Raw genomic sequence first — 12853 nt, 5'->3', positions numbered from 1 at the left:
CACACACACACACACACAAAAAAAAAACCGGGGGGGGGGGGGGAGGGGGAGGAGGGCGGGGGGGGTCTGTGATGGGCCATAATAATCATATACATTGTATATTGACAAAATAAAAATTAAAAAAAAAAAACTTTGTGAAATTCAAAAATAAAAAAAAATAAAAAAAATAAAGGAAGGTTTTTGAAAATTACTATGTTTGGAATCTCATAACAATTGTTTCTTCTGAGTAGCATGAATGCTGATCTGTACTTTACTGTTTTTCTAAAATGAACATACACTATATGGACTTTTTATTTTTGTTTACTTAATTTAAAATGTTATTTAAAAAAATCAAGATATGTCAACCAAAAAGGCTTCTCTCATCCTTTAGATTCAAGTTTTCAAAAAGACAAAATTCCCTCAAGGTGTGAATGGTGGTAAACACCATTTCAGACTCTATATTATAAAAAATAAAAACAGATTCAATGGTTTGATAGAAGTAATCCAAGTTTTGCAGATCTTTAACGATTATTGGGACAAAGTCTCTATTAGTAAAAAAATGTTCAATATATTTGTAGAAGACAAAAAGAAAAAATTTAAAACTATCACTACAAAATAGGCAATTAAGTAGAGTCCTGCACAAATCATCTATGAAATCACTAGATCTTGATTAGAAATATTATCCCCAAAGCCTGAACACTGACATGAAATTAGATACTTTATATGTTCTAAATCTAATAAATACAGGATGAAGGAATTATGCAGGAGGTTAATTTAAATCAACTTAAATTTCAAAGACAGGCCTAAATCATGGCTTCCCTATAAAAAAAAAAAAGGTGGTATTGTTTAAAAGTTTTAACAAATTTGAACATTACTTGCAGTTTTAGAAAGCGCCTACAAATTTTTTCAAGACAACGAATATTAACCAATGCTTATTTAATAAAAATTTGTCACTTTGAACATTTTATCACTTTTGCATATGTCATATGTACATATAATATGAAATAGGCATGATTTATCATCCATTATTTTGCAGATAAACAGAAGCTCAGAAGTTCAAGCTTACCAAATACACCTGTCTGGTAATGGTTAAGAGTCTGGAGGTCAGGCTTTCTAAATCTATGATTAAATTAGACGGGGAACATTAAAAGCGCCATTAAGTAAAATATAAAGAACACAAAACAAACGCAAAATAGTAAAAGGTCACGTGCACTAGTAGATTAATTTCAAATTAGTGCACCAGAAAGCTCTGTACCTCCAACATTACAACATTTTATATTTAATATCAACCATAACATCCTCACTTGATGGTGCACACATTTTCATCTATATTATAGTTCAGACATCACTATGCTAACTGTATGGTTTTATCACCAATTGGCAAACTAAGATCTGCATAACAAATTTGGCCCACGGCCTGTTTTGTATGGCCTGCAAGATAAGAATGTTTTTTTACATTTTTAAGGTGTTAAAAGAAAATAAACAAAACACCAAGAATATATATAGGAGACAGAAAACTCACATGGCCCGCAAAGCCTATCTGACCCTTTACAAAAAGTTGTCCCAATCCCTGATATTAATGACCACATTTTAAGTTACTTTTCTCCATCACTGACTCCATTTATATTTTCTACCAAAATATGATATATAAGGGAAAGAGATTTAGAGGTAAGGAAATCCAGGTTTATCACTTAAAAGCTAGGTGTCAGGAAAGTTCAAGTCTTTCTGAGCTCCAGTTTCTTCACCTCTCATAATAGGCATTTAGAATAAAAGACCAGCATTTGGGGAAGGAAAAGGACAATTATTTGAGTCTCCTGATGAGTTTTTCAACCTATCAGTCTTTCCTTATCACTATCAAATTCTAATATGACCTACCTGCCACAACCCTTTTGCTAATGACTAGACTACATGACATATAAAATCTGGTCCAGAACACAAAACAAAATCCTTTCTTCAATAAAACAAGTATATACATGTCCCAATTATCTACTGCTTCACAAGATAGCACCCCAAAACTTGGTGGCTTAAAGCAGTAACAATCATTTTTCATTATTGCTCATGGTTCTGGGGCTCAACTAGTGTCTCTCATGTGGTTGCAGTCAAAGGGTAGCTGTGGCTGGAATCATTCGAAGGTTTGTTCAACTCACATGCCTGGCCGGCACCTAGGCTAGTAAGAGTCAAAGCAGTTGGGACTCCTGCATCCCTCTCTGTGATCACTCTCCACTATGGCAGTTTTAGGGTAAGCAAACCTCTTACATGGTTCGTTTGGGGCTCTAAAGGTGTATGTCCCAACAGAGAAAGGACCAGGCAGAAATCCAGCAACATTACCACAGTACTTTATTCACAGAGGCAATCACAAAAGCATACCCAGGTTCAAAGAGAAGGGACGTATATACTCCACTTTCTGTTGGGAGAAATGTCGAAAACATGGTAAATGTTTTCAAAACTACCACATTCACTTAGTTTTAACTGTACAGATTTTAATTATAAATGGAAGGTGTATTTTTAAAAACCAAAAACTGGTTTAAAAAGGTCAATGTTAGAGCTTATCGCATTGGGATATAAGGCTAACTTAAGCTGAGCTAACTTAAGCTGATTCCTCTGGCCACTTCCTTCATTAGCTAGAAAAGGTACACTTTGCATATATTTTAATTCATTTTTTTTCAATTTAAAATGAATTGGTTACGCAAAAAAACATTGCTTTAATACTCTCACAAGCTACTGCTGTTAAAGACTATAACCAGCGCTGGCATGTCCTTTATGGGAAAAAAAAATAGCTCTTCAAGAAATATCAAGTAACCTCCACTAGTTCTAGGATGACTTTCCTTAATCTACCTTGATAAATGTTTTAAATCACTTTCTTTATCCTGAAATTTATCATAATTGATAGTCTATATAAATAGAGATGTTCATATACTTCTTAGTGGTTTGTCAGCAGCACCTCAACCTAAGAATATCAGCAGTAAAATAAACAAAGGTTAGAAAATACCAGGTTAAGACAAGTTCTGTAAACATACAATTCATCTACTGTAAAAATACTCCTAATTTCTATGGGATAAAACACTTCACATTAAAAGTTTTTTTGATGTCCATATAGAAAACCATAGACTTTAAAAATCATTTTAAAATCTCTAAGATTGTGTTTCAAAATCAAGATGCCACAAGATGGGTTTTTTCATAATATGCCAGTGCAACAAATTAGCTCAATGAAACAATGCTTGATTAAACAGTATTTCTATTCAGAGCTAAAATTCAAAACCACCCAAAAGTTATATACTAGCAGCCTACAGGATAAATCCAACTCTTGTGTACTTTATATCTGAAAACTCCCAACAATTTAATATAAGAACCCACTTTTTTTTAAAAGGACTATTTGATCAATAGAAGCCCAGATTCTCACCTGAAAACAACCGGTTGGTGAAGCCCTAATACAAAAACCTTGACATATGTTACCTTCTGTATGAGACAGTCTGGGTTTACGCCTGATTAATCAGTGTATTAACTAGAACAGCCTGAACATAGACCATGCCTGTTCTTTTTTTTTTTTTTCTTTGTAACATAATACTATTACCTACCATATTAAACAAGTACTCTCTCTGCCTGACCCTAGTACACATGGACGTCTGAAACTCCTGAATAACAGCGATGTTAAACAATCTCAAATAAACTCAAGGTTTAGTTCAATAGACACTGAGGTAGGAACACCAAACTCTCCAGTTTTGTATTCAGTATAAGAGTACAATACTTTGTAAAAGAGTAGGACCAATAAAGAGGTCAATCTTACTCAACTACAGTGGATTACATGCCTTGACAGAACAAAAGCACAGTGTCATCAGATCTTCCAAATTTTCAAGAGGATCCCCAAACCCAGGCTTTTAATTGAAACTGCTTGACTTTTAAAGGTTGCCGAAATTAAAAAAAAAAAAAAATTTTAAAGTAGCCTGTTCCATAACTGACAACATGCTAGAAGTTAACGAGGCTAGTTCTTTGTTGCCTGATTGAGGGAATTTTGTTTGTTTTTTTGGTAACTGTAAGAACTAAAATATTTAACTGGCTTTCAAAGTAGTTTAACCTTACAAGGTTAAGTGTGTAACAAGAATTCCAAAATGAAGCCCACAGAAATTAAGTGACTTAACTAAAATCTCACAACCCCGAATCAAATTCAGTGCTCTTTCCATTATACCGGAATATAAACTTAATCTTGAAATTTCCAGCCCAGGAAAGTTACAAACCTGAACTACAGGAAAAACAGTGTAGAAAATTAACCTTTATCTGGGACAAAGTCATTTTTTGACCCCAGAAGCTTCTGGATCAGAAGATGCAAAGTACTATTTACTTCAGTGTCCGGCGTAAGACTAAGACTTAGTATTTTAAGAAAGAAGAAAAGGTCAAATATACTACACATTTTGTTTTCTGACACAGCACGCCTACATACATCATTCCTTTTCATCTTAATTCACTTAATGTAGTTTTAGTGGGCTTTGGCAATGGAACCTTTCCTTCTGTTACCTTGCAAACAACATTTTACATTAGACCAGTTTCTCGGCCACTTTTTGTCATTCAAAACTGTCATTCCTCTAAATGAAGTTAAGATTTGGATTTCCCACCCCATCCAAATTAGCTGTCTTCCAAAAAATATACAACAGAGATCTAAGGTTAGCATTTTTAATTTTCTACCTTAATTCTATCATAGGTAAAAGAATTACATATTCTATGCTTTATAAAGTCCTAACTAAAGTGAACTAGAAAAGACAGTTTTACCCTATGGACTTACTACAGTGAGGGCCATGGTACGTATGTATGTGCTTGTGCATATATAATTGTATACATACATACGTACTCATGCGATGTATATATAGAGTCCCCCCCATTATTTCAGGTTTCAGTTATCTGACATCAACCACAGTCCAAAAATATTAAGTGGAAAATTCCAGAAATAAACAATTCATAAATTTTTTAAAATTGTGCACCATTCTGAATAGTGTAATGAACTTTCACACTGTCCCACTCCATTTCACTGAGAAAGCAAATCAACTCTTTGTCCAGCATATCCATGTTGTATAAGTTACCCACCTCTCAGTCACTTAGTAGCTGACTAAGTTATCAGATCAACTGTCACCATATTGCAGTGCTTGCGTTCCAGTAAACCTTATTTTACTTAACAATGGCCCCAAAAGATGAGAGTAGTGATGCTGGCATATTGCTATAATTGTACTATTTTATTACTGTTAATCTCTTACTGTGCCTAATTTATAAATTAAACTTTACCACATAATAAGAAAAAACCAAAGTATACAGAGGGTTCAGTGCTATCCCTGAGTTCAGGCATCTACTGACGGTCTTGGAACGTACCCCCACGGATAAGGGGTGACTGCCATACAACTTAAAAACTGAGAAATTCTTAGCTTTGGATATTACATCGTACATGTCATATAACTAGTCAGTAATTAATGTAGTTCAACCCTGTAAATATTTAAGACATTGGGACGTAACTACTGTACACCAGGAATTTGCTAAACAGTACCGACATACTTCTAGCCCTCATGGAGCTTCTTTCCAGTGTGATAATGCAGAAATCATGTTACTTATGAAAGTGGTAATTCATTATACACATTTGGATAGATTAAACTTTTATAACTGTTATTTGTAGAGAACTTTGTAAGAGCTTAAGAAATAAAATTTATACAAATATTTATATTAAGTACATTTATTTATATTTATATTTTTAAAAAATTATAAAATAAAGTTCATAATAACAGAAAAGGTGTGTATTTCCTCCTTATATATATATAGAAAAATGGCATTCAAGCATTTGTTAACACCAACATCCCAACATCTTTCAATCCACTTGGACAAATAATCACAAAAATCACAAGGAGCTGCCAATCTGGCAGTTATAATAGGCTTCAGCTTGTATGTATGAGTACTGTAGAAGCAGTATAGAAATTAATGTCTATTATACAGCTCATGTGCAAAGACCAATAATTCAAGAACTCTACTATCAAGACTATTTAACTGTCCTGTGATTAATATAATTACAAATTTCTGCAACTCAGACTCATTCCTTATCAAAATCTTACACCATTTATGGAATCATATAAGAAATTTAAGGTTTGTGACATGACCAAGATTCTTACAGGGTTTATCTTTATAATTGCCTAATGTTTCCTATAAGATAACTGATGGAAATAAAGAACTCAGATTCCCATTTTCCTTTGTTATCAAGTATGAGACAGAGTCAAGTATTGATTCTAATTCTGGCTATAATTCTTATTTAAAGAATTATATCAGAAGCACTTATATCAGAATTTTTAAAATAGAGGTCAGTTATGAAAATTAAGTTTTTTAAAAAACTACACAAATGTGAGGCAAAGAACCCTGTCAAAAGTTGAAAAATTCATCCTAAGCACTGCTAATAGGTGGCATCACTTCTTCCCGATAAGTTATAAAGCTTATTATGTATTCAGACTGCATTATCATCACTAAATCCGTTTTTAAAACAAAACTTTTAAATCATCATCTATTTTTCTTCTTCAAAGTGCATTTTTGTGTCTACCCTATTACTGTCTTAATAAGTGCATTCACCTTAACAGACAACGAATTTTTGAGAAGTAATGAATTTTACTCAATTTTGCATTTGGTTCATCTTGCCTACCACAACCACTAAAGACTCCCATACACATTGCTCATAAATAACACACTGACAATTCAAATGTTGATTGTATTTCTACTGATTAAAATTCATTTTAATAACCGACTTTACTACTAGTTAAAAGCAGTTTCCTATTCACTAACACCACACAATCCTATCTTCGCATTCCTTCTAGATTTCTCCAAAAAAAAAAAAAAGAAAAAGTGGGAATGGATGGATTAGGTAAGAATGGAAAATACATTAGCTATAACCTAATCGACGAAATGCTTTAGGATAATGGCAATATTTTAAACATATTCCCACCCACTTCACTTCCCAAGCTTGTTCCTATCCTAGAGAAGTTCACAGAAGCATGAAGCCTCTCCTGGTGTAGAAACCAGAAATATACAAGAGAGGATCATAGGCCTAATGCAACTTGACTCTTAAGTCAAGGGCCCACTTAACAAATTCCCATTTCAAATTAATTAGCCACACAGAAGAGATCTGTGAGTTACAAGGCAGCAATTGTGCTATGTTTTCATCGCCTATAACCTTTCCAAGACCATCATGATAATTTCAGGGTTAAAGATCTTAAAACAGCATCTAATCTACACCACTCTCCAGACAGCTACTGATACAAGATCTACATTAACCATTTCTAGAGCCAGGGAGCTCGGTATTTCAAAGGACATGACATTCCATTCTACCAACCTGAGTTCTTCCTATATTTCAATGCAATTTTATCCCTCCAACTCTCTATAACTTTGCACCCATTCGTTCCTGGATGTACCCCGAGAGCTAAGCACAGCGTGTTTATAGCAGAATAGTAGCCAGAATTTTTTTGCCAGGCCTAAACCACATCATTATCGTTTCAAACATCATGTTCTCTAAAATAAGTATTCGAAGAACAAAACGGGCGATTCTTGCCCCTTTGTCTATTTCAAAGAACAATAAAAAATTACGAGTAGATACTTCTCAAAATTAATTATCCAACAGTACCACTTACCAAACATGCTCACTAACCAGACTAACAGTGCTGTAGGCGGCACTAAAGGTTTTCGAAATTAGACTAACAGATAATAAGGTTGTTCTGAAAACACGCATTCAAACATATAATACTACCAGGAAATAAACCTAGGGGCCTGCAACGCAGAACAGGCCCGTTCTCAGCCGCGCCCAGGAGAGCTAAACGGAAATTCAAGCCGGATTTTAAAAAAAGAAAAAAAAAAAAAAAAAAAAAAACTAGGTGTTGGGCCATACAGAAATCGAGGACGAAAGGGCAGGCCTGGTCTCTGCCAATGAGTCCGTGTCTCAGCGAAGGCGACCAGCTCCGCGCGACGTAGGGTAACCTCCCCAACCCCCACTCCGCAACGACGACCACCGTTCCATCTCCCCACTCCTGAGCCCCGCCTCCGCCCGTCACCTTTCTCCGCACTAACCTTTCTCCTCCCGGCTGTCGGCCGCCATTGCTCCCCTCCGGTTTCCGCTGCTGCCGCCGCCGCCGCCTATACGCGACTCGCGCGGGCGCCGCGGCAGCAGTAGCACGGGCCCGTCCGTCAGTCCGTCCGCCCCGGATGCGCGCTTCGCACTGGCCTCTACCACTCACTCTTCTCGACTCACCCTCCTTTTCCTCTTTCCCTCCTTTCACTCCAGGTTCTGACAGCCTAGGCCCTGCCTTCCCGTTGGGGCTCAGATACGGGCGGGAGTCGGGGGAGGGAAGAGAAACAGATGGCGACGGCGGGCGGCGCTAAAATGGAGCCTGCTTCCTGCGCGAAACAATCCCGCTCCCGAAATGCCCTGCGCTGTTTACGCCTCGTTTCTCTCTCCGAGCGTCAGGCTGCGCAGAAGAGCGGGACGGGCAAGGGGACGTCACGTGACGTCAGTACGTCGCCCCGTCCCGTAGCCCGGATGTCCCCAGAAGGACTCATCACCGTGGTTAGATTGTTCAGGTTGTTTTCCAGCCGCGGCAGCGTAGTGGGCTGTATACGCCCAGATGGCGCGGTTTTCCCACCTGAGACGCATTAAGCCTTATTACCTAGAGGCAAAAGTACTTCTTGTGTCTTCATAAGACTCTTGATTCAGTTCTTGAAATCAGGTTCTTATTTAGGACAAGTCTGGGCCAATCCCGTAAGTGTACCAGATAAACATTCTTAGTTGGGGCCCCAGGGTTACTTAAAGGCAGTGGAGCATGCAACTGACTCCCTTGTGGTCACAAAAGCGTATTAGGTTTGTTTTGCTTTTAACTGGGGAAAAGAATTGTATTTTAATATGGCTTTATAATTCACATAACCGATTTGATTTAAACATTTATCCAGGCCTGTCGATTTAAACAGACCCTTGAGGAATTGAAACTACAGAAGTGACCAACAATTACATAACTACATAATGTGGTAAAATCTGTAGGCGGAACAAATATAAAGTTCATTGTACAAAGGAATGAAAATGTTAATTTGCTTCACTGCACATAACTGAGTTGCAAGAGAGAAAGTGATGTGGGAAGATAGGGTCGGGAAAGGCCCAATAGCAGGCCTCAACCTACCCTGTCCTTTTACCAGATTGTTGACTCTGCCACAGGAAAAAATTCAAGGGCAGAATTGCAGTAGAAAGTGAAAACAGGTTTAATGTAACAAATAAGAGAAACAGATTTCACAGAGAAAGGAGAGCCTAGCTCCAGAGACAAGGCAGGGCCCACATTAAGTTCAATACAAAAGTAAGAAATACATAAGTTTAGCACCAAGTGGCAGGTTGGTTCAAGAGGGTGAGCAGCCACTTACCAAAAGGAAGTCCAGCGAAGTGTGGGTTGGCCCCAGGAAAGTGAGACACAACCAGAGCGAGTTTAATACAAAAGTAGGAAATACACATTTACAGACAGAGTAGGCTGGCCTCAGGGTGAACAGCAGCCTGCTAAAGGCAAGTTTGATACAAAAAGAAAGAAATACACACTTCAGACAAAGTGCAGGTTGCATTTGGGATAGTGAGCAACAGCCCCATCTTCTGCCAGGATTCCACTTTTATGGTTTTCACTATCTAATACATATTCGTATTCTCTAATGAATGTAAATTCCACTCTACTGAGCATGCTCAGCTATCAAGGTTATACAACCCCTTTCTACTTAGCATGACCAGCCACTAGGTTTGCATAAGTCAGCCCTCTGAGGTCTGAATTTCCTGTTGGTGCCAAAATAGGTCCAATAAGCAACAGTAACTCTCTTCCAGGGGAGAGTCTAGTGGAGAGGCCTGAGACCTTAGGGAGTGGTTTGAAACCCAGAGGTGTGTCTTGTCACTCAAACCTATGGAAACTGAGCACTTCCCATCTCCAAAGTAAATTTAGAAAAAGGCAACATTGTACATCATAACATAAAGAAACTAATGGCATGTTTACAGAAAGATGACAAAGGGTGGAGTGTTATGGTCCTTGATGGTCATTGTAAAGATCTGAGACCAAGCTGAAGATAGTAGGAAGATTGTAAGCATTGGAAAAACACAGATAGAACTTTGTTTGGAGCCACCCAGAGGATGCCTCTGAGAGAAAAGAGTGAGAAAAAGAAAAACTCAATGACTGTAAAATCCAGCTAAGTATCAGATACTGGGGAATGAAGGATGAACAGAACAGTATCTCTGCTTTTAAGGAATTTTCAGTATAATATAGGGAAGAGACAAGTTAACAGGAAATTATTGTCTAAGAATAATAGCTACAAATTGTGTGTTGTTACTCTGTCAGGAACTGTTCTGAGCACTTGACCTACACAATCTTGGTACATCTTCCAAAAATCCTATTAGACTATATTACTAGCTATATTTTATATAAAGGGAAAGTGATGTAATATGAAATTAATGCCCCCAAGGTCACGGGGCTAGTAGTAAGCAACATGGCATGATTTAAATTCAGGCAATTTGGCTCCAGCCCCCACCCACGTGAAAATATTGTCTCCTATAGAGTAAGCTCAAGGTATTAGTTGAACCCAGAGGGGCATGTCACTCAGACTTGTGAAGGGTAAAAGGTAGAGTCAAGGAAGGCTTTCTGGTGATGGGAAAATAAAGCCTAGTTGGGAACTTGAAGAATTAACCTAGGTGAAGGGAGAAAGGGTAACAGGAATAGGCAGAAGGATGGTTTTCAGATGAAAAGGTATTAGGTGGCAGAGCTGTCCATGGTTCAATTCAGGTTGATATTGATGGTTAGGTAAGAGCCTGAATCAAGAAGAGCATTTTATGATGTTCTACTCATCCATTAATTCAGTCAACTACTATTTATTAAGTTTCTAGTTAGTCCCAAATATGGCCATAGGCTCTGGGGTTAATATATATATATATAACCCCATAGGCTCTGGGGTTAATATATATATATATATATATATGTGTGTGTATATATATATGTGTGTGTGTATATATATATATATATATATATATATATATATATAGCAAAGGCCTTTCTGTGGAGATGAAGTTGAGAGTGATACCTAAAGGGTGAAAAGGAGCTATGTAGCAAATAGTGAAGATAAGAGTTTTCCAGACAGAGAGCACTACATACAAAGGATCTAAGGGAGAAATAGATGCTGATATGGTCAAGGATCTAAGAAGAACACCAGTGAGCTCAAACACAGAAAATGAGTAAGAGAGCAAGTGGTGAAGGTAATATTTGTGAGAGAAGCTATACCATAGGAGTGAGGATCCAATTAGGACCCAGCCTAAAACAAAAGCAATACAAGACTTTCAGGAAGGCTGGCTGGTTAGCTCAGTTGATTAGAGCATGGTGCTGATAACACCAAGGTCCAGGGTTCAATACCTGTACTGGCCAGCCACCCAAAACACTTTTTTAAATAAAAAATAAATCTTCAGGAAGACAGAATTTAAAAGTTGAGCCCACTGAAGGGGGTGAATAGAAAACACCTTGGACTTTACATAGATTCACACTTATAAAATGTACAACCAAGCCTATACACGTTCAAGGAGTTCAGTACTTTTCAGAGAAGGACAACTCCTATAATTTGAATGTGTTCCTCAAAAGTTCATGTGTGGGAAACTTGGTTGCCATCGTGTCAGTGTTAAGATGTGGGGCCTTTGGGAAGTGACTGGGTCATGAAATTTCCACCCTCATGAATGGATTAATGCCATTATCATGGGAGTGGTTAATTATCACAGGAGTTTGGTCCCTTTTCCTCTGTGTCATGTGCTTGCTGGCCCTTCTTCTATGTTATTTTGTTGTTTTTTTTTTTAAAAAGATGACTAGTAAGGGGATCTCAACCCCTGCCTTGGTGTTGTCAGCAACACGCTCTCCCAAGTGAGCCAACCGGCCATCCCTATATAGGATCCGAACCCATGGCCTTGGTGTTATCAGCACTGCACTCTCCCGAGTGAGCCACGGGCCAGCCCAAACTTCTTCTATGTTATGATGAAGCAAGAAGGCCCTCACCAGATGCAGCTCCTTGATCTCGGACTTCCTAGCCTCCAGAACAGTGAGCCAAATAAATCTTTTTTTTAAATAAATTACCCAGTCTGTGGTATTCTGTTATAGCAGAAGAAAATGTACAAAGACAATTACAAAATCTAGAGTCTCTGAAACATATTATTCATAATACTTATTATTAAATAAGGGAAGGGCCAGATCATATACCACAGATTCCAAACTGGTGCCTGATAACTAACCTAAGACTTTTGCTGAGTCAGCACAGTGTTTGTGTACTTTTATTGAGGTCTTTTAAAGAAGTCTTTCATCAGGGCATCCATTTTTCAATAAGACTCGGCCTCTAACACCCCCTCTCAATGTACTTACCCCTGGCCAATGTTACTGATTGAAGTGTACATCTTTCAAATGTGTGGATTCAAAGAAAAAATGGTAGTTGAATTCTATTGCCCTGGGAAGGTTATGTAGAGTCAGGAGTAAAAGAGGTTCAGAGTCTTAGAGAACTTCAATATTTAAAGGGAAGGCAAATCTACGTGCTATAGTTTGAATGTCTCCCTGAAGCTCACAGTGAAACTCGATCCCCATTGTAGCAGTGTGAAGAGGGCGGGAAATCCAACTATGGCATTTGAAAGGAGGGGCTTTTAAGAGATGATTGGATCATGAGTTCTCTGCCCTCACTAATGAATTAATTCATTGTGGATTAATCCATTCATGGATTAATAGGTTAATGGATAAATGGGTTATCAAAGGACTAGCATTATGGCTTTATAAAGAGAGCAAGTGAGTCTGTTAACATGCTCAGCTCTTTCACCATGTGATGCCCTGCATAGTCTCAAGACTCT

General features: G+C 37.7%; 1 protein-coding gene across 3 annotated transcripts in view; it reads right to left on the bottom strand.

The window, feature by feature from the left end:
- The window catches only part of YTHDC1 (YTH domain containing 1), a 40695-nt gene extending 32292 nt beyond the window's left edge, over positions 1–8403 (bottom strand). For 2 of the 3 annotated variants that reach the window (XM_008582517.1, XM_008582518.1), the window contains exon 1: positions 8050–8393. In XM_008582517.1, the coding sequence (XP_008580739.1) occupies positions 8050–8077 (28 nt within the window). In that variant the 5' untranslated portion in view covers positions 8078–8393. Of the gene's footprint in view, positions 1–8049 lie in introns of all 3 variants that reach the window. The other variant, XM_008582519.1, reaches the window with a different exon arrangement.
- Between the last annotated feature and the right edge of the window lie 4450 nt (positions 8404–12853).

Source organism: Galeopterus variegatus, unplaced genomic scaffold (genome assembly GCF_000696425.1).
Source record: "Galeopterus variegatus unplaced genomic scaffold, G_variegatus-3.0.2 Scaffold2660, whole genome shotgun sequence".
NCBI classification, from domain to species: Eukaryota; Metazoa; Chordata; class Mammalia; order Dermoptera; family Cynocephalidae; genus Galeopterus; species Galeopterus variegatus.
Note: the sequence above shows the minus strand (reverse complement) of the source record. Positions and strands in the feature narration are given on the sequence as shown.